Source organism: Pimephales promelas, chromosome 1, assembly GCF_988280905.1.
Source record: "Pimephales promelas chromosome 1, fPimPro1.hap1.1, whole genome shotgun sequence".
NCBI classification, from domain to species: domain Eukaryota; kingdom Metazoa; phylum Chordata; class Actinopteri; order Cypriniformes; family Leuciscidae; genus Pimephales; species Pimephales promelas.
The window spans coordinates 13,835,374-13,856,493 of NC_142769.1; the positions used below are offsets into that span (position 1 = coordinate 13,835,374).

The 21,120-nt window shown below is 44.4% G+C and overlaps 2 protein-coding genes across 8 annotated transcripts in view; both read right to left on the bottom strand.

Annotated features, from left to right (window-relative positions):
- Positions 1-21,120, bottom strand: part of ptprda (protein tyrosine phosphatase receptor type Da) — a 945,911-nt gene that overhangs the window by 654,117 nt on the left and 270,674 nt on the right. The gene's annotated exons all lie outside the window — the stretch shown is intronic.
- On the bottom strand, positions 65-12,339 carry LOC148998372 (uncharacterized). Of its 7 annotated transcripts, XM_089127352.1 has the most exons (6): positions 5,235-12,339; positions 5,056-5,133; positions 3,671-3,738; positions 3,354-3,405; positions 1,682-1,845; positions 65-609 (listed from the first exon to the last, which is right to left on the bottom strand). In XM_089127352.1, exon 1 carries the CDS (start codon positions 7,798-7,800, stop codon positions 6,583-6,585), a length of 1,218 nt encoding a protein of 405 aa, XP_088983478.1. In that variant the 5' UTR covers positions 7,801-12,339; the 3' UTR covers positions 65-609; positions 1,682-1,845; positions 3,354-3,405; positions 3,671-3,738; positions 5,056-5,133; positions 5,235-6,582. The 7 variants fall into 7 exon arrangements, with proteins under 7 accessions (XP_088983478.1, XP_088983479.1, XP_088983476.1 ...); XM_089127353.1 differs by having other exon boundaries at positions 1,752-1,845; positions 5,056-12,339; XM_089127350.1 differs by having other exon boundaries at positions 5,056-12,339.

Consider the following 21,120-nt stretch of genomic DNA (forward strand, 5'->3'; position numbering starts at 1 on the left):
TTCTAACTTATATAACTTTACAACATTACAGTTATACACATACAAATAAATCACAATTCAATAATCACCATTTTAATCTTTATTCAAAAATAAATTGCCATGAATAGCATCAGAAGGGCACCGGACATATCAAGCACAATTATGTACAAATAATTAGATTGTAATTTAATTATGAACAAATAATTAGATTGCAATTGAAGGGCACCAAATATATCTAGCACAATTATGAACAAATAATTAGTTAGTAGATCTCTATGAATGTAGTGTAAGACATTTACAAGTGATGAATAGTTCACACTTTATGCAGAAAGTGCAAATGATTAATTCATGCCTTTACACATCTATAACAGGTGTTGAACACTGTAGTGTAAAATTGTAATTTAATTATGAACAAATAATTAGATTGTCATTGAAGGGCCACAGTAAAGCACAATTATGAACAAATAACTAGATTGTAATTTAATTTATAATTCAAGTCCTCTCGTCTTGGCTCATCAGGGAGTTGTGAATCCTCTACCTCCAATCTTTGTGGCGCGTGCTTGAGGTGCTCAGAAACATGCATCTTGATTTACTTCTCTGTGGCTGCAGAATAAAATTTCATGATCCCTCCTACACAAGCAGAAAAATATATGATTTAGATATATGCAACAGCAATCTGCAATCATTCACCAAAGGCCCCACATTTGTAAGCAAAAATATGTTTCCTTGCATCCATTACTGGATAAATACTAAGCCATCTCAGCAACTGTTAACTAACACTTAGGCTGTCTACAAAGAGGCACTAAGCAGACTGCACTTTTTTTTTAGAAAGCTTGCATTCTTTAATGTGTGCATTAGAATGTTGACCATTGTCAACACCTTATAATAACGTTCAGTTGTAAGTCTGTAAGTGGTTAGTTAATAAACTACTTTGAAAATATTAGTATCATTTGCTAATCATTTATGAATGTTTTGTCAATTCCGTTACAAGTCATTTACAAGTTATTAGTAAATTATTAATGTATAAAACATGAATATACGTTTCATAAATGAAAAAAATAATAATGTACGCATCTAGCAATTTGAGGGGGAAAGTGTTGTAAATGTCTTGTATTCATGTACATATCATTTGAAACAGGTAAGTAACAGTTTTTAACAGTGTGTAAATGCATGAATAAGTCATTTGCAACACTTTCTGTATCCCCTAATCTAAAGTGTATAGTAATCGCTAGTAAATGTGTTACAAAGCATGCGTAGATCTTATGCCTTATTGATTCTTGAAGTGGTAATCTACGAATGAAGTGTAAGACATTTACAAGTGATGAATAGTTCACACTTTATGCAGAAAGTGTAAATGATTAATTCATGCCTGTACACATCTATAACAGGTGTTGAACACTGTAGTGTGTACTGCAGTGTAATTGCTGACTAGTGAGGTTGTAGACAGCTGTCTTCTCTAAAACACATGGAGTCTAACCACTGGGCACCTGACATTTATGAAACGTAATGATTAATAATTTACAAAACACGACTATTCAATTGTAAATGACTTGTAATAATTTACAAAACATACATGAAGTGTTAGCATATCACTTGCTAAACATTTATGAATGTTTTGTATATGATTAGTTCATCATCAACCACTTATAAATTACTTAAAACACTGAAATAACAGTTTGTAATAACGTTCAGTTGTATCAACCTGTTGTGCTTTGTGCAATTTACAAAAGTTAGCTTTGTGCTTGGTAGAGGGCTGCATTGGGATTGAGTACCGCTGGGTCCCACGGGAGTGTAACATCCGTTGCGGGAGCAGGTGGTAATGGTCAGAGATTCGGCGGGGTGAGGAAAATAGTCCTGGCCAGGGCTCTACTTGGAAACACATTGGACTCAATAAAAATTACTATTGAGAATAATTTTGCACAAAAAAAATAAAAGGGATTAAAGGGATACTCCACTTTTTATGAAATAGGCTCATTGTACAACTCCCCTAAAGTTAAACAGTTGGGTTTTACCATTTTCTAAATCATTCAGCAAATTTTCTGATATTTAGAAGAGTATATCAGTAACCAGATAGTTTCTGTTCTCATTGACTTCCATAGTGGGAAAAACATATATTATGGAAGTCAATGGGACCAGAAACTGTCTGGTTACTGATACTCTTCTAAATATCAGAAAATCGTAAATAGTAAAACTCAACTGTTTAACTCTGAGGGATTTGTAAAATTAGCCAATTTCCAGACAAAGTGGAGTATCCCTGATAATACAACACATCAACTATTTGCAGACTGTTTTCAGTTGAAGGCTACTTTAACTTCAAAGTAATAAGGACCACCACAGGAAGTCATTCATACCCAGAGGTATAACAGTTTGTACTGACTCACCTTTATGCCATGAGAGGAGAATAATATTGAGATCTGTTACTTTTAACTTTGCTTTCAAATATGATTTAATCAGTTAGACTTTGAAGGGTTAAAGGAGTAGTTCAAATTTAAAAAAATAAATAAAAAAAAGCTTTTGCTGATAATTTACTCTGCCCCATGTCATCTAAGAAATCCATGTCATTCTTTCTTCAGTCGAAAAGAAATTAAGGTTTTTGATGAAAACATTCCAGGATTTTTCTCCATATAATGGACTTTACTGGGAACCAAACGGTTCAAGGTCTAAAAGACAGTTTCAGTGCAGCTTCAAAGGGGCTTTCAACGATTCCAGATGATGAATAAGGGTCTTATCAAGGACCCTTTGAGTCATGACTCGAAAAAAGATTAGTTCATTTTGATGAACGAGTTCAAACAGGAGAGTCACGAACGCTCATCACAGAACAGAGCAAGGCAAGCATTTGTGCTCATAAAACTTAAACTTTTTTATTTATTTATTAATGAGCGATCGTTTCGCTAGATAAGTCCCTTATTCATTGTCTGGTGTTTTTAAAGCCCTTTGAAGCTGAACTGAAACTCTCATTTGGACCTTGAACCGTTCCCATTGAACTCCATTATATGGAGAAAATACTGGAATAATCCTGGAATGTTTTCATCAAAAACCTTAATTTCTTTTTGACTGAAAAAAGAAAGACATGGACATCTTGGATGACATGGGGGTGAGTAAATTATCAGCAAAAGCTTTCAAAAGTGAACTACTCCTTAAAGAACTGTAATGATATCTTTACCCCCTGATAGGGTTAATATTGAAAATATTCTATTGCAGATATAAATTCAAACATTTTAAAGGCTAAGAGTATGAGCCATGAGTAAACTGGCCAGATATCTGTGAAAAATAACTTGCGTACCTAAAGTTGTCGACCCCCTGAATTCAGCATTTAAAAGTAAAAAGAATTTCAGTATTTATCAGTAAAAAAATACATAAAAATAAATAAATACCTTTGAGTTGGACAGTACGATGTCTCATTGGCCAACTTATTTCAAAACACACCTAGAGAAATAAAATAAAAATACCAATGACCATGATATTCTGTTATCATAATAGTTAAATTCATTATTATAACTATGACCTTTATAACATGATATTTGCCATCTATTATTTAGCTGATTATTTAGCCTAAAGGCTTCTTAAGGACAATCTCACAAAAAAAAAAAAAAAAAAAAAAAATGGGGTTAAGACTTCTTTCAAAAGCATAAATCCTACAGACCTATAACTTTTGAACAGTAGAGTACAGTATGTTTGAGGTTTTGCTTACTAGTCGAGTTCATAGCCGTGGAGATTGTCTTGGACAGGGGGTGCAGTAACTTAGGACATCAACATGATCTTAGAAAATAACATGCAATGTGTCACAGCCAACAATGTTACATAGGATTAGAACATAGGGTTTATTACAAGGAAGCAAGCATATATAATTTCTCTTTTCTGCATTTCACCTCTCCTCTAGCTAAGAAAAGAGAAAGTATATACATAAATATTATTAAATAAATGCATATGATATTACTATCATGAATAAACAATAAATCCCCCTTTTATTGTGGACGTTTTTTCCTCATGAAATCACTTTTTTAATCAATCTTTGTAACGTTAAGTGACGTCACTGATTAATAATACATCGCATTATTTTAGGCTAAATAAATTAGCTTAACGTTACTTCCAATCACCCATTGTAAATTACCAGCAAAAAAACTATCAAAAATTATTATCTACACAAAGATAAAACCCCAAACTTATACAAAACAGCTTTAGAGTAACGTAGACTAATCATGTTCCGTACAACAACGATGTTCCGTACAGATTAACTTTAACTGCCAATTGCTGAATAAATACTTCTAGGTCATACGCAAAATGCATATCTGTGTCATCTTCATTTCTCCCTCTTTCATCCCCGATCAAAACAGAGACACTCCAGCTGTTTGTTTCAGTGATATTTCAGTAAGTTTGCCAGGTACACCCACTTCACTTGAAAATAATCCGTGGGCAAGCTATACGTCAGACAGCGGCTTGAGTGGGGAGACAACTAGAGCAGCGAAAATGTACATTTCAATGTCATTTATGCTTTTCCCAGTATAGCAGTCTTTATTAAATTAATATTATGTCATCTCAAATCGTTAAATATATTACCCTTTTGTTGACTAAATGCTGTGAAATGGGAATTTTTAAAAGATTGCGGCCGATGACCGTTTAGCGCCACTCTCAGGCAGCAAAAAAGGCAGCGCGTCTGTCAGCAGTGCAGTGATAATGTTTATATTCATAAAGGGTCAATTAAGTTAATATTAACATAAATTGTTACATGGATTGAATATTTTAACATTAAAATTGATGAGCTGATCAGTTAATTCTCCATTTTCGCCATTGAAATCAAGTTATGCGCTCTGTACGGAACACCATTATCAGCCTGTACGGAACATCGTTAACGCTTATCATCTTCCGTACACAGGTGGAGGAGGTAGTTTTCCCCACTTTTCTCAAAAACGATTGGTCCAAAAGACATCAATCAAAGTGTGGACCAATCAATGGATATTCCCCCGGAGAATGATCACACAAACATGCTAGTCTCGCTCTCAGAAACAGAGGAATGGTCGCTGACGTGCGGTGATAGGCTAAAAGTGTACGGAACATGGTTAGTCTACATTAACTTACCTTAGCTAACTTAGCTGCTAGCCTCTTCTGAAAACGATTGAGATGCTAACGGACTTTTTCGAAGACCCAAAATCATTTCTATAAAGTAAATATTCAACAGAAGCGTATCAATTACACGCAATAAAGGTGTCAGGAATATTTTTATGTAGTATTTGTGTGATTTTGTTAACTTAACTTACCTGAACGCAGTGACAACAGCGAGAGACGCTAGTTGGTGTTTGTCAGTTGACGATATCCTGTTTCAAACTGCTCGCGCGCTCCTGTGATTTGAATGTTCACGCGCACGCGCATCAAAGGCACGCACGCAGCATTAAGAAAAACATCTTATAATAATTTATAATGTCATTAATATTAAATCATGAAGTTAAAACAAATTTTTTAGTTCTATGATATTTGTATACCATATTTGCTTTTGATTTTATTTTTATTGTAGGCGGGCCTATTTATATATAAATAAAAAAATAAAAATAAAACAAATATTACAAATCAATAATTTCCAGCAACTGTCATAGACGTCCAAATGCCGTCCAAAAAAGTTACCCAGTTTAAGGTCAAATTTTGGACGTCAAGATGACGTCCAAGTTGGGTCATGGTTGGACGTCCAAATAACAGACCTAGTTTGGACGTCGAATAGACGTCCACAATTGGTCATGGACCGACGGACCCAATATAGACATGATCTGCACGTCTATCCGACGTCCAATGTTTAGTGGGTAACTACTTATCTCTAACTCTCTCTCCCGTCAAGTGAGCATTGTAGAGCAAGTTCAAACACTAATGTTGAAGCAAGCCATGAAAACGCCCACATTGATAAAAACATACAGTTTATTATGGATCTAACCTCGTCCTAACCTTTCGTCTTGCTGCGCAGTGAGGAGATCCTGGAAAAAAAGTTACCTCAGTAACAGTTTCATTTTGAGGAGCATGGATTCAGCTGATGCAGTAAGTCATTTATTATAAGTGCTTTGTTCTAATCGCGTTTGTGTCTGTAAACTGCACAAAGACTGTTTAAATATCAAATGCGCGTCTGATAGGAAGGAATAGACGAATTCACAGATGCACGCGCTGTGCATTAATTCACTTTCGCTTGTTCCCTGAGAAGGGACCCTTGTTCCCTGAGAAGGGAACGAGACACTGCGTCGAGAATCGACACTTTGGGGACGCTCCCTAAGCGTGCGCCTCTGAAGTATGAATGAAACTAATCCAATCCTGATTGGTGTTGCATCGTGACGTAACATGTGACGGCATACCCGGAAGTATAAAAGTGACGCTGTCACAACACACGCTAGCCTCACGATGAAGCAAGACGCTCTAAGGCCTAAAGGGGGCGTGGCAGAATGACGCACTGTCTCGTTCCCTTCTCAGGGAACAAGAGTTGTAGTCATAACCCGAGACGTTCCCTTTCGAGGGAACTCTACACTGCGTAAAAAGGGCCTTCAAGGCCTTCGCTCTGCCAGGCAAACTCCAAGAAAGCTGGCATTACTGCCAGGGCTTGGAGATCTCCCACCCTCTTAAGTGAGGTAATTGCTAAGAGAAAGCCATTTTCAGTGTTAAGTCCTTAGGCGAAGCCGACTCTAAAGGTTCGAAGGGGGCCAGGGATAACCCCTCCAGAACTATTGCCAGGTCCCAGGCAGGAACCCTGGACCTGGCAGCCGGCCTCATCCTCCAAGTACCAAGGAGAAAACGAATGACCAACTGGTGCCTTCCCAGAGGACCATCACTTAACGGTGCGTGGAAAACCGCAATGGCAGCCACGTACACCCTAAGCGTGGACGGGGAGAGACCCTCAGAGAAACGATCTTGGAGAAATTCCAGAACTGAAGCCACCGGGCAGTTTACTGGATTTAACCCAAGTTCTCTACACCAAGTGACAAACACATTCCACTTGAAGTCATATAATCTCCTGGTAGATGGAGCCCTAGAGCTAAGTATGGTTTCAACCACTCCAGCTGATAGACCAGCATTTAGGTACTGAACCCCCTCAGAGGCCAGACCCACAGCTTCCACAGCTCTGGGTGAGGGTGGAAGCTTGTGCTCTCCGCCTGAGACAACAGATCCCTCCTCAGAGGAATCTGACATGGTGGAGCTATCAGGAGTGATACTTCTTATGTCCGAAAACCATACTCGGGTCGGCCACATTGGGGCAACCAGGAGTAGACTGATGCCCTCCTGACAGACCCTCTCCAGGACTCCCGGCAGCAGAGTGATCGGGGTAATGCGTACAGGCGAAGCTTCGGCCAGGCCTGTACTATGGCATCCAACCCGAGTGGGGCTGGATGTGAGAGGGAGAACCAAAGTGGACAGTGGGACGTCTCTCGAGACGCAAATAGATCCACTTCCATCGGTCCAAACCTCTCCCATATCAACTTCACCACCTCCGGATGAAGTCTCCATTCCCCGGGCCTCAGCCCCTGCCTCAACAGGATGTCTGCCCCTTGTTTCTGAACCCCCGGTATATACATTGCTCTGATAGAGAGTATTTTCCCTTGGGACCAAAGGATAATCTGATGCGCCAGTCTGCACAGAGGGCGCGATCTGATTCCCCCTTGTCGGTTCAGATAGGCTACCACTGACCGTACTAGGACGTGGTGACCTTTGATGTCTGCTAGGAAGCTCCTCAAAGCCCTGACCGCGCCCCAGCCAGTGAGGGAGGCGTCCGCAGTTTCCTGGTGACATGACACTCCCAACACTGGCCCTTGGGATAGGAACCAAGGTTTCTTCCATATTCTCAGAGAACGAAGGCATCTGCGCGTTGCTCTGATCATACGAAACGGATTCCCCTCGGGAGAAAACCCCTTGGTTTTTAACCACCACTGAAGGGGCCTCATGTGTAGCAGGCCCAAAGGAATGATGTTGGATGTCACTGCCATGAGGCCCAGCATTCTTTGAAATTGCTTTACAGTGAAATTGCTTTACAGTGATACAGTGGTAAGCTTCAAAAGCGAACCTCAGGTATCTCCTGTGACATTGAAGGTTGGAGAGAACATAGGTGTCTTTTAGATCTATCGTGACAAATTAGTCCTCGGTTCTGATCTGACTCACGATTACTGGAGTTAACATTTCGAACCTGCACCTCCTCAGAGATCGGTACAAAAACCCAGAGCACTAGAATTGGCCTTAACCCCCCATCCTTCTTTGGAACTATAAAAGTACAGGCTGTAAAACCCGGACTCCCTGTCTGAAGGAAGAACACGTTCTATGGCTTCCTTTAGCAGCAGAGTTTGAACTTCTTGTTCCATCACCTGAGCCTGCTCTGGGACCACTGTAGTCTGTACCACCCCAGAGAACTTGGGGGACGGTGTGCGAACTGCAGTCTGTACCCTGATTCTATTATATGCAGGACCCATGCAGATATGTTGGGAAGATGATACCATGCCTCTAGAAAATCTACTAGGGTACCAGCCTCTCGAGACTGGCCTCTGGTGTTTTTTTTTGTGTGTTTTTTTCTCGAGCATCTTTCTCGACTCCCTGAAGCGGAATACCGGCAGGCTGTAGTCGATACGGACGTTTTGACCATAAACGATGCTTCGTTATAATATTTTCGCTGGAAACCGATGCGGCCCGAAGCTTCGCTGACGGCGGGCAACATACATCCGATAGGAGTTTTAACGTCTATATTGATGATTCCCACTCTACAACATCACCCCTGCTTTGTGGTGTTCCACAGGGTTCAGTGTTGGGCCCAATATTGTTTATTTTATACTTGTTGCCTCTTGGTCAGATCATCAGTGATTTTAACATTTCATATCACTTCTACGCAGATGACATTCAGCTTCATTTTACCTTCCGGCAAAATGAGTCATCCAAACTTACAATGCTCCTAAACTGTATAGACGCCATAAACAGCTGGATGGCTGAAAGTTACCTGCAACTTAATCCAGATAAAACAGAGGTTTTAATTGTAGCACCAGACAGTGCTATCCCCCTGATTATGCAGAACATTGGACCGTTGGCATCTGCGGTCCGGACTAGTCTAAGGAACCTTGGGGTGACATTTGATAAATCTTTATCCTTTGAAAGCCATATCAAATCCCTTACTAAATCCTGTTTTTTCCACCTCCGTAATTTAAGTAAATTGAAGTCTGTGGTATCCCAATCAGAAATGGAGATGCTCATCCATGCCTTCATTTCCTCCCGTATAGATTACTGTAACTCACTTTTCTTTTCCCTTAATAAATCTGCCCTTCATCGACTGCAATCCATTCAAAATTCAGCTGCTAGATTACTTACTCGTTCAAATAGACGCACCCATATCACCCCAATACTCCGCTCCCTTCACTGGCTTCCTGTTACCTACAGGATCCAATTCAAAATACTAACTATAACCTATAGGGCTTTACATGGCCAGGCCCCTGCTTATCTTGCTGAGCTAATTCATTTTCACACTCCTCTCCGGTCTCTCAGGTCTAATAATCAAAAGTTGCTATCTACGCCACGCACTCGTTTAAAGACATGTGGGGACAGGGCCTTCGCCGCTATGGCACCCAGATTATGGAATGCCTTGCCTACCAGTATTAGGTTGGCTGAGAATGTGGACAGTTTTAGGGGACAAGTGAAGACTCACTTGTTCAGGTTAGCTTTTGGGTAATCTCTGTATTTTACATGTTGATGATTTTATCTGTTTTATTTTATTTTCTATCAAATAATTTTTTGTATATTGTAAAGCGCCTTGTGACTAAGTCTGTGAAAGGCGCTGTATAAATAAATTTTACTTACTTACTTACTTACTTACATCGTTTCCTATTTAAAAATATTCAGGCCCTATATAGATATATTGGAAGGAGTAGCCATTCTACAAAATCTACTAAGGGAACCAGCCCCTTGAGACCAACCTCGGGTGTCTTTCGAGCACTATTCTCGACCTCCTGAAGCGGATGACCGGCAGGAAAAAGTCTAGAAAAATTTTGTGACCATAGTCGGGGTGAACGCCACAGTGTGTGTTCGCTGGAAATCGATGTAGCCCGAAACGTTCAAAACGGCGGGACAACACATATATATATATATATATATATATATTTATTTATTTATTCATAAACCTGTCGACGATTGAAGTTACAGCGTCTGAGAAAAGGCCAGTTTTCCTTATTGGAAAGTAGACTCGTAATTTTCACGCTGCCTCGACAAACGAGAGATCCGAGTCACTAAAGTTTCCGTATTGCAATGCAGACCTTAAATCTATGCGCTGCCTCGGCAAACGCGAGATCCCAGTCACAGAATCTTTATTGCAATAATTTAGGACACTGGGTTTGGAAACACGGGACAAATGCAGTTCATCCCACGATCTCATGATCTTTAGTGGAGATCGGGGAAAAACGGCAAACCCCGGCGCTGAGGCTGTGACCCGTGCCGCATGAAACGCTCATCCAATTTATTTAAACTTGCGTTCCCTGCTCATCTTGTGGCCAGCTGAAGTTCAGTCTGGCCACAGCACGAGTCACAACCTTACCAGTTCCTCATATGCTTGGCCATAAACTGGCGCGCCTAACTCGCCGTCATCCGCATCGATACTGAGCACGTCTACTTCCTCGGAAGCAGAGAGCCCGAGTATCGGAACCTGATCGTGGTCAGAAGAAGCCGCAGCGCGGACTTCTGCACCACTCACAGGGGTTACGGGATCATCAGACGATGAATGAGAAAGTGCCTCAGCAGTCTCATTCTCGTCTGCAAGATCCCGCTGCGAACCCCACGATCTCAACGGACGCGGGACCAGAACCGTAGGGAACGCAAGCCTGACCGTGCTCATCAAAGCACGCCAGCCGGGAGCGCAGCACTCTAATAGGAAGTGCTTTACAGTCTGCACAAGCAGCTCCCTCGAGAGCTGCTCGTGCATGCTGTGCTCCCAAACAATTTACACACAAAGCATGTGTGTCCCCACCCGTGATATAACGAGGGCAGAGATGCTGAGTGACAAACAACACCAAATAAGACAGTTTTTCAACACAGAGCGCTTGCTGAAGAGCGAAAGCTAGCGTGTGTTGTGACACATCACTTTTATACTTCCGGGTATGCCATCACATGTTACGTCCAGAGCCGATCCGCCCTCACTACGCAAGCTGCGTAGGGCCCCACAAATTACTCAAGGCTCCGCCTCCCCCTCCTCGTGTCATAGCGCGTGAATTAATGTTGACAAAATGAAGCGAAACTATCCCTCTGGTCACGATAAGAGGAAGAAGAAAAAACATGAGAGTGAATTGCGGGAACAACATTCAGGTAAACTTGTGTTGCCTCCTCTCCAAATTTGCTGTCAGTCAGCAAAGTAAAGTTAAGTTTATGTGCATTTCTATTGTGTTTTTTCGGTCTTCCTAACCTAGCTGGGCAGACAGGCAGTGCATCTCTTGCATCACTTCTCTTTGTGCCTGACTGACAAAAGTGAGAGTAAAATACAATTATTTATTACATTTGTTTTTGATAAACAACAAAGTGCAAGTTGTGCAACGGTGTTTGTTTACTGCAGCTCAGAAAAGATAACCGCGTCGCGTGTTATTATGCTATCATGCGTTTATATGCGCGTGCACGAAATGAAACGCGCATTTTTTCAAGCAGAAATATATGTGGATATACAGTATATGTGGACATACTGTACAATATATGGGCGGGAAATGATGGCACTCCTCATCAAAGTACACATTATACATACATACTTTTAAAACAAGACACTGATTATCTAGTCTTAGTCAATGTGTAGTTAAACATTCTAAACAACTGCAGCAGCACTAATTATGCAAGATGGAAAGCAATATTGACAATTTGACATTGATTGACTATTGATATATATTGAATTTAAAATGTTGATTAGCTGGACATACTGGTCAATATGGATGCACATCCCTCAGTAAATAATAACCATAAATCAAAAATTGCTTCAACATGCATAATAAAAAAAACTTTAACATGCCATGGCAACACAAGAGAACAAAAGTTAATCCCAAAAGCCAAAGCTCAGGGTTATAATTTATTATGTTATTCTTATTTATGTTTACGTTAATTTTCACTTACTTAATAATATTCACTTGTTATCTTAATATTCTATGGAAAATACTCTATTCAATAAATATTGTTTGTTTGAACCTCATTCTGTTATTTGACTGTTTTGTTTAAAGGAGGGAGGATTGTATTTGGAGCACTGAAGTGTCAGGTGTGACTGTGTAGCATTGGCAAATGGTTTACATAGCTCACGTCACGGCGTCACTGGTCAGGTAGAGGGCCCCTTAGCAGAATTTTGCTTAGGGCCCCAGGGAGGTCAGGATCGGCACTGGTTACGTCACGACGCAACACCAATCAGGATTGGATTAGTTTCATTCATACTTCAGAGGCGCACGCTTAGGGAGCGTCTCCAAAGTGTCGATTCTCGACGCAGTGTAGAGTTCCCTCGAAAGGAAACATTAGTTCCCTATCGAGGGAACTCAACACTGCGTCGATAAAATCGACTCTTTGGGGACGCTCCCTAAGCGTGCGCCTCTGAAGTATGAATGAAACTAATCCAATCCTGATTGGTGTTGCGTCGTGACGTAACATGTGACGGCATACCCGGAAGTATAAAAGTGACGCTGTCACAACACACACTAGCTTTCGCTCTTCAGCAAGCGCTTTATGTTGAAACTGTCTGTCTTATTTGGTGTTGTTTGTCTTATTATTGAAAGAAAGTATGGCCAGTGAACAATTCAAGAGGTGTGTGCATCCCTGCCCTCGTTTCATCACGGGTGGGGACGCACACTCTCTATGTGTGTATTGTTTGGGAGTGCAGCACGCACGGGCAGCTCTCGAGGGGGCTGCTTGTGAAATGTGTGAGGCTTTGCCTATTAGAGTGCTGCGCTCCCGGCTGGCGTGCTTTGACGAGCACGGTCAGGCTCGCGTTCCCCAGGGTTCCGGTCCCGCATATGTCGAGGCGATGCGGCGACTGAGATCCTGGGGTTCGCAGCGGGATCTGGCGGAGGAGAGTGAGAATGCTGAGGCATTTTCTCGCTCGCCATCGGCTGGTCCCGCAGCCTCTGAGAGTGGTGTGGGAGCCCGCGCTGCGGTTTCTCCTACCCGCGATCAGGTCCCGGTGCTTGAGCTGTCTACTTCTGAGGAAGGGGACGTGCTCAGCATCGATGCGGACGACCGTGATCTCAGCACGCCATCACGCGGCCTGGGTTATGAGGAGCTGGTGGAGGTTGTGACACGCGCTGTGGCCAGACTAAACATCAGCTGGCCACAACATGAGCAGGAAACGCAAGTCACCAGTAAAATGGACGAGCGTTACCTGCAGCGCAGGTCACAGCCTCACCGCCGGGGTCTGCCGTTTTTCCCTGATCTCCATAAAGAGATCTCGAGAACGTGGGAAAGACCGCATTCGTCCCGTATTTCGAGTCCCAATGTAATAGATTACAGCAATGTTATGGGGGCTCGAGATATGGGATATGGGAAGATGCCGAAGGTGGAGGAGGCTTTAGCGAGCTATCTCTCTCCCGAATCGGCGTCTTCCCTAAAGACCCCGGTGTTGCCTAGTAAGCCCTGCAGAGAGACATCTGCATTGGTGGGCAGGGCTTACATGGCGGCGGGTCGGGCTGGTTCGTGTCTGCACTCAATGGCGATTTTGCAGGCATACCAGGCCGACCTCCTGAAAGATTTGGATGAGGGGGAGGGGCCTACTCCTGAAGATGTCGCGGAGTTGAGGAAGGCCGCAGATTTGTCTCTCCGGGCCACTAGGGAAGCGGCCAGCGCTATTGGCCGCTCTATGGCGGCCATGGTGGCCACGGAGAGGCATCTGTGGCTGAACTTATCCGGTATTAAAGAAAAGGATAGGTCCTTCCTGCTGGATGCGCCGCTTTCGGCTTCTGGCCTGTTCGGCGACGCCGTTAATTCGGTTGTCGACAGGTTTCAGGAGTCGAGAAAACAATCTGCGGCGTTCCAGCAGTACCTCCCCCGGAAAGCGAAGGCCAAATCTAGTAGGGGGGGGCAAAGCAATCAGCCCCAGCCATCAGCCAGCTCCTCCCACAGGGCAGAGCAGAAGGAGAGCGTTTCCTCTAGAGCCCCCCCTCCGGGGTCTTGGCAACAGAGGAAACGCTCCCAAAAACCGAAGTCCTCCAGCCAGAGGGGCGACCTGAGGGACGTCATTCAGGCTAAGAGGACTTCGGAAAAGAGGTCCTAGCCAAGGCAGGACTTCAGAGGGCTGCCCCCTCCGCAGTGAGACAACCGAGGTTGTTCTCACAACGGGGCCCTCTAGGAAAAGATGCAGGTCCGCCGTTAACAGCGCTTCGGGCCGCATCAATTTCCAGCGAAAAGACACCAGAGGCCAGCCTCGAGAGGCTGGTACCCTTAGCAGATTTTGTAGAGGGATGGTATCATCTTCCCAACATATCTCCATGGGTCCTGCAGATAATACGAGTTGGGTACAGACTGCAGTTCGCGCACCGCCCCCCCAAGTTCTCTGGGGTGGTGCTCACTGCGGTGGTCCCAGAGCAGGCTCAGGTGTTGGAACAAGAAGTACAGACTCTGCTGTCGAAAGGAGCCATAGAACGTGTTCTTCCGGTAGACAGGGAGTCCGGGTTTTACAGCCGGTACTTTATAGTTCCAAAGAAGGATGGGGGGTTAAGGCCAATTTTGGATCTCAGGGTGTTGAACCGGTCTCTGAGAAGGTTCAAATTCAGAATGTTGACCATTCCAACAATCGTGAGTCAAATCAGATCCGAGGACTGGTTTGTCACGATAGATCTGAAAGACGCCTATTTTCACATCTCCATCCTTCCTTGTCACAGGAGGTACCTGAGGTTCGCTTTCGGGGGCGAAGCATACCAATATCGGGTTCTTCCGTTCGGCCTAGCACTCTCTCCCCGCACATTTACCAAGTGTATGGACGTGGCCCTTGCTCCACTGAGACTTCAGGGGATTCGCGTATTGAATTATCTCGACGACTGGCTTATTTTGGCCCAGTCTCGGGAGATGGCAGTTCGGCATCGAGATGTCGTTCTTGGCCATATTCAAAAATTGGGGTTAAGACTCAATTTGAAGAAGAGTGTGCTAGAACCGTCCCAGGGCACGACCTTTTTGGGAGTCGTGTGGAACTCGATTACAATGCAGGCACGTATGTCTCCCGCACGTATCGAGTCAATTCTGGCGATGGTGTCCAGGGTGAGGCTAGGTCAGGCCGTCACTGTGAAACACTTTCAAAGGATGCTGGGCCTCATGGCAGCGGCATCCAACATTATTCCTCTGGGCCTCCTTCACATGAGGCCCCTCCAGTGGTGGTTGAAGACCAAGGGGTTCTCACCCAAAGGAAATCCGTTCCGTATGATCAGAGTAACGCGCAAGTGCCTTCAGTCTCTGCAAATATGGAAGAAGCCTTGGTTCCTATCCCAAGGGCCAGTGTTGGGGGTGTCATGTCGCCGGGAAACCGTTTCGACAGACGCCTCCCTTACGGGCTGGGGCGCGGTCATGGACGGCCGCTTTACCAGGGGTCTGTGGCAGGACCATCATCGCACTTGGCATATAAATTGCCTGGAGATGATGGCGGTATTCAAGGCTTTGAGGAGCTTCCTCCCAGACATCGAGGGTCGCCACGTCCTTATACGGACAGACAATACGTCAGTGGTGGCCTATCTGAACCGACAGGGGGGACTCAGATCGCGCCCTCTGTGCAAACTGGCGCATCAGATTATCCTTTGGTCCCAGGGAAAGATATTGTCAATAAGGGCAATGTATATCCCAGGGGTTCAGAATCGGGGAGCAGACATCCTGTCGAGGCAGGGGCTGAGGCCCGGGGAATGGAGACTTCATCCGGATGTGGTGAAGTCGATATGGGAGAGGTTCGGACCGATGGAAGTGGATCTGTTTGCGTCTCGAGAGACGTCCCACTGTCCACTTTGGTTCTCCCTCTCACATCCAGCCCCACTGGGGTTGGATGCCATGGTACAGGCTTGGCCGAGGCTTCGCCTGTATGCTTTCCCCCCGATCGCTCTGCTCCCAGGGGTCCTGGAGAGGGTCCGTCAAGAGGGCATCAGTCTACTTCTGGTTGCCCCGAGATGGCCGACACGAGTATGGTTCTCGGATATAATATCACTCCTCATAGCTCCGCCATGGCCGATTCCTCTGAGGAGGGATCTATTGTCTCAGGCGGAGGGCACAATCTTCCACCCTCGCCCAGAGTTGTGGAAGCTGTGGGTCTGGCCTCTGAGGGGGTTCAGTACCTAAATGCTGGCTTATCAGCTGAGGTGGTTGAAACCATACTTAGCTCTAGGGCCCCATCTACCAGGAGATTATATGGCCTCAAGTGGAAGGTGTTTCACACTTGGTGTGGAGAACGAAGGTTGGATCCAGTAAACTGCCCAGTGGCTTCAGTTCTGGAATTCCTTCAGGATCGTTTCTCTGCGGGTCTCTCCCCGTCCACTCTTAAGGTGTACGTGGCTGCCGTTTCGGCTTTCCACGCGCCAGTAGATGGTGGACCTCTGGGGAGGCACCAGTTGGTCATTAGGTTTCTCCGTGGTGCTTGGAGGATGAGGCCGGCGATCAGGTCCAGGGTGCCTGCCTGGGATCTGGCAATAGTTCTGGAAGGGTTGTCCCTCGCTCCCTTCGAACCTTTAGAGTCGGCTTCGCCTAAGGACTTAACGTTGAAAATGGTCTTTCTCTTAGCGATTACCTCTCTTAAGAGGGTGGGAGATCTCCAGGCCCTGGCGGTAACGCCAGCTTGCTTGGAGTTTGCCCCTGGCAAAGTAAAGGCCTTTTTGCACCCGAGTCCGGGCTACGTGCCTAAAGTTCCTTCGAGTACGGCTCGCTCTGTAGTCCTTCAGGCATTCCATCCTCCACCTCATGTGTCGGCGGGAGAAGAGAGGCTTCACTTGCTCTGCCCCGTCAGAGCTTTGAGTGTATACTTGGAAAAGTCTGCTTCTTGGAGAAGATCTGACCAGTTGTTAGTATGCTTTGGGTCACCTAAGAGGGGGCTCCCGGCGACCAAACAAACTATAAGTAACTGGATTGTCCAGGCTATTACTGAGGCTTACAAGGTGCGTGGGGTTCCTTCACCTTTGGCCTTAAGGGCTCACTCGACTAGAGGCATGGCTTCCTCTAGGGCCCTTCTGTCGGGAGTACCTCTGCAGGAGATTTGTGAGGCAGCCGGCTGGGCTACCCCGCATACTTTCATCAGGTTTTACAGTCTCAGCCTTCCCAGTACGCCCGGTGCACACGTACTCGGCCCTTGCTGAGTGCCTAATCAGTTTCACTCTGGGGCGGGTCTGTTCGGTGCGTGGCCTAGTAGGTACTCGTTCCCCAAAGAGTCGATTTTATCGACGCAGTGTTGAGTTCCCTCGATAGGGAACGTCTCGGGTTATGACTATAACCCTTGTTCCCTGAGAAGGGAACGAGACACTGCGTCGTGTTGCCACGCCCCCTTTTCAGACCCTTGAGCGTCTTGCTTCATCGCGAGGCTAGTGTGTGTTGTGACAGCGTCACTTTTATACTTCCGGGTATGCCGTCACATGTTACGTCACGACGCAACACCAATCAGGATTGGATTAGTTTCATTCATACTTCAGAGGCGCACGCTTAGGGAGCGTCCCCAAAGAGTCGATTTTATCGACGCAGTGTCTCGTTCCCTTCTCAGGGAACAAGGGTTATAGTCATAACCCGAGACGTTATCTATACCTATCCACCTTATTCTGCTCTAAACAATGCGCGCTGCCATGATGACAACTCCGATTGTCAACTTCCGGTTCGAGTCTGGTCTAAGCTTTTTGCCACGTGTTTTAGATTGTCTCATCCCAACATGACATCATGACTTTTGCGTAAACATACACGCCACTTTCGAGCCAAGTGGCGTGTTATCTCTACGCATTTTGAGCTATCCGCGTGTTTGCGTGCATGTCTACGCCATTAACGTCCGCGTCATTCCGCGTGTCTGTACACGACGTCAAATCTCCAGTCATAAATGCCATTAACCCCAGTGACGGTTAAGTTTAGGGATAGGGTTGAGGTAAGTCATATCTTTTTCTTTCCTAGGATGGTAAGGGAACAGTCATAAATGCCTTTAACCCCAGTGACGGTTAGGTTTAGGGACGGGGTTGAGGTAAGTCATATATTTATATAACGTTACGTCAACGGCGTTCATAAACACGCTGAAAAGCGATTATGCGTCTTGATAGCACGCCAAAAATGGAAATACGAATTGGCGTGTCATACACACGCTACTTCATGAGATCAGTCTGCTCATCCCCACATCGCTAAATTACATCGAAAAAAACATTCATCAAATGTGATCTGATCACGTTATTTTTATTAAATCACAGATAAAAACAAAATGAACGTTTTTCTTTTCTTCATAACTTCCAAAGGATAGCTGATGCATGAATGCACAATCTCCCTAATCCAGCAATGAACATCCGACAGTTTCTATCACCCCGACTGCTGCAGAATAACAGTACTTTAAGGTTAGGCTGGTTAGTCCTTTGAGTCCGTCTACTTCTGCTTTCAGAGATGCATAGTCTATATATGGTCTATGTATGATCTATATACATGGTCTATATATGATGGCGCCGATGTGGGTGGCGAGCCGTCAGTCTGGGGGATATGCTGGTGTGTTGTTTTTATTGTGCTTAACTTGTTTTATTACACAAATATTGCAGATATGATGGCGCCGATGTGGGTGGCGAGCCGTCAGTCTGGGGGATATGCTGGTGTGTTGTTTTTATTGTGCTTAACTTGTTTTATTACACAAATCGGTGGATTTTTATCTTATGACCGGGACCAACTTTTGTCTATTAAGTCAACGTTGAAGGATGCATTGACAGCGGACTACACAGGAGAGGGCTGTGATCCCCCTCCCTTCCTGGCCAGCGTTCCTAGTTATCTCTGGCGCCCGATATGCGACGTGTCACGCAAAAAGCGCCGTCGCAGAAGAGGATGTCGAGGTGGCTCCGCGGTCAAACTGAAGACGCTGCAGACACTCCATTCGATACCCAGGGGATGGACATCATCATTTCTGCAGGCAGGGACGCTTGGCCGCTTTGTCCCGCGACGCTTTCTGGATGGACCGCGCGGCCGGGCTCGACCGGTGGGGATGAGCTTCCCTGGAGTTCCCCGAAGGTTCGAGTCAACACGCTTAAAGGGGAGAGGTGTGGATCTCAAGAATCTCCGCAGCTTGCGCCAAGTGAAATATCCGGCAAAGGATCTAATACCAACCAAGTTGGCCTTGGTAAATGCCCGCTCTGTGGCAAACAAAACTTTCATCCTAAATGATTTTATTATGACAAACAACCTGGATTTCTTCTTCATAACGGAAACCTGGCTCAAGGTAGGAGATTCATCACCGCTGTCCGAATTGTGGCCTGAAGGTTATGTCTGTCTAAATTCCCCTCGTCCATCTGGTCGTGGGGGTGGACTAATGACTATATACAAAAAAGCCACTCAATGCCAATCACTCACGTTTGAACCACCGAAGAGTTTTGAACTACAACTGTTTCAAATAGCTGCTACAAACCCTGTTACGGTGGCCTTAATATATCGGCCCCCAAAACCAAACAAACTTTTCATCCAGGAGTTTTCTGATCTTCTGAGTGCGATGTCGACGAACTATGACTGTTTCTTACTTCTGGGTGATTTTAATGTTCATGTTTGTTGTGCAAATGATACCCTCTCGAAGGAATTCTTAAATTTGATAGAGGCGTTTGATTTAATACAATGGGTTAAAAGTCCTACCCATAAACAAGGACATATGTTAGATCTAATTTTAACCCATAACCTGCAAATAGACGATGTAAACATCTGTGAGACTAATTTCTCTGACCACATGCCAATAATTTTCAATACTCCTACTACCATTAAATCTGTATCCCAGGGGCACATGAGGCGTTGGTCAAGGAAAATAAGTAGCAACTTTAGCATGGATTTCTCAGCACTTTTTAAAACTAAGTGTAATATTCTGAGGTTGGACACCCCACTCCACCTTCTAAGCGTTGATGAGCATTGGACTTTACTAAACTCAACTTACATGGCAACTCTCGATGCTATAGCCCCGCCCAGACCGACAAGTAATAAAAGAAAGTCAAATCCATGGTTAAATGATAACACTCGGGACGTCAGACAGCAATGTAGGCAGAGGGGGAGAAAGTGGAAAAAGAGTAAATTACAAGTCCACTACGACGCGCTTAGAGACGCTCTATTCAGTTATCAAAAAGCGGTAACCAAGGCTAAAAATACATATTTTTCCAATCTAATTAGAGATAATAGTAATAACTCAAAACTCCTTTTTTCTGTTATTAATTCTGTAATGCAACCTTTAAATAACATGCATCAAAAGTCCTCACCTATTTCTTGTGAGGACTTTCTTAATTTCTTCAGTCAAAAAATTGCCAAACAACGCTCTCAGATTCCTCTGGTAAATATAGATCCATCAATCTATTCTACCTGCACGGCGGAGTGGGGTGCTTTTGAATCTATTACCTTGACAGTCTTGCAGGATATTACGCAAAAACTTAAACCCACTCACGGGGCAATTGATGTGATGCCTAGTCATCTGTTAAAGCAGACATTTGACTGCGTAGCACTGAGTATCGCACATTTGTTTAATAAGAGCCTGCTCAGTGGGATATATCCGCAAGAATTTAAACATGCCGTGGTGACACCGCGGTTGAAGCGGCCAAATTTGGACCAGGACGATATGACAAATTATAGGCCAATTTCTCAAATTTCTTTTATCTCAAAAATTTTAGAAAAAGCTGTGCTGCAGCAATTATTGGCATTTTTAAATAAAAACGCAATAGGTGAAATGTTCCAATCAGGGTTTAAAACTGCCCACAGTACCGAGTCTGCGCTACTGAAAGTCCTAAATGACATCTTTTTAGCTTTAGATAAAGGAGATGATGTGGTTTTAGTGCTGCTTGATTTAAGCGCAGCTTTTGATATGATTGACCATGACATCCTCATTTCTCGCCTGGAACACTCAGTAGGCTTGACAGACACAGTTTTGAAATGGTTTCAGTCTTACTTGAGTGGTAGATGTTTTTCAGTTAACTATAACGACATGACCTCTGGAAAAAAAAAATCTTCCGTGGGGGGTCCCGCAAGGGTCTATCCTTTCTCCCATACTGTTCTCACTAT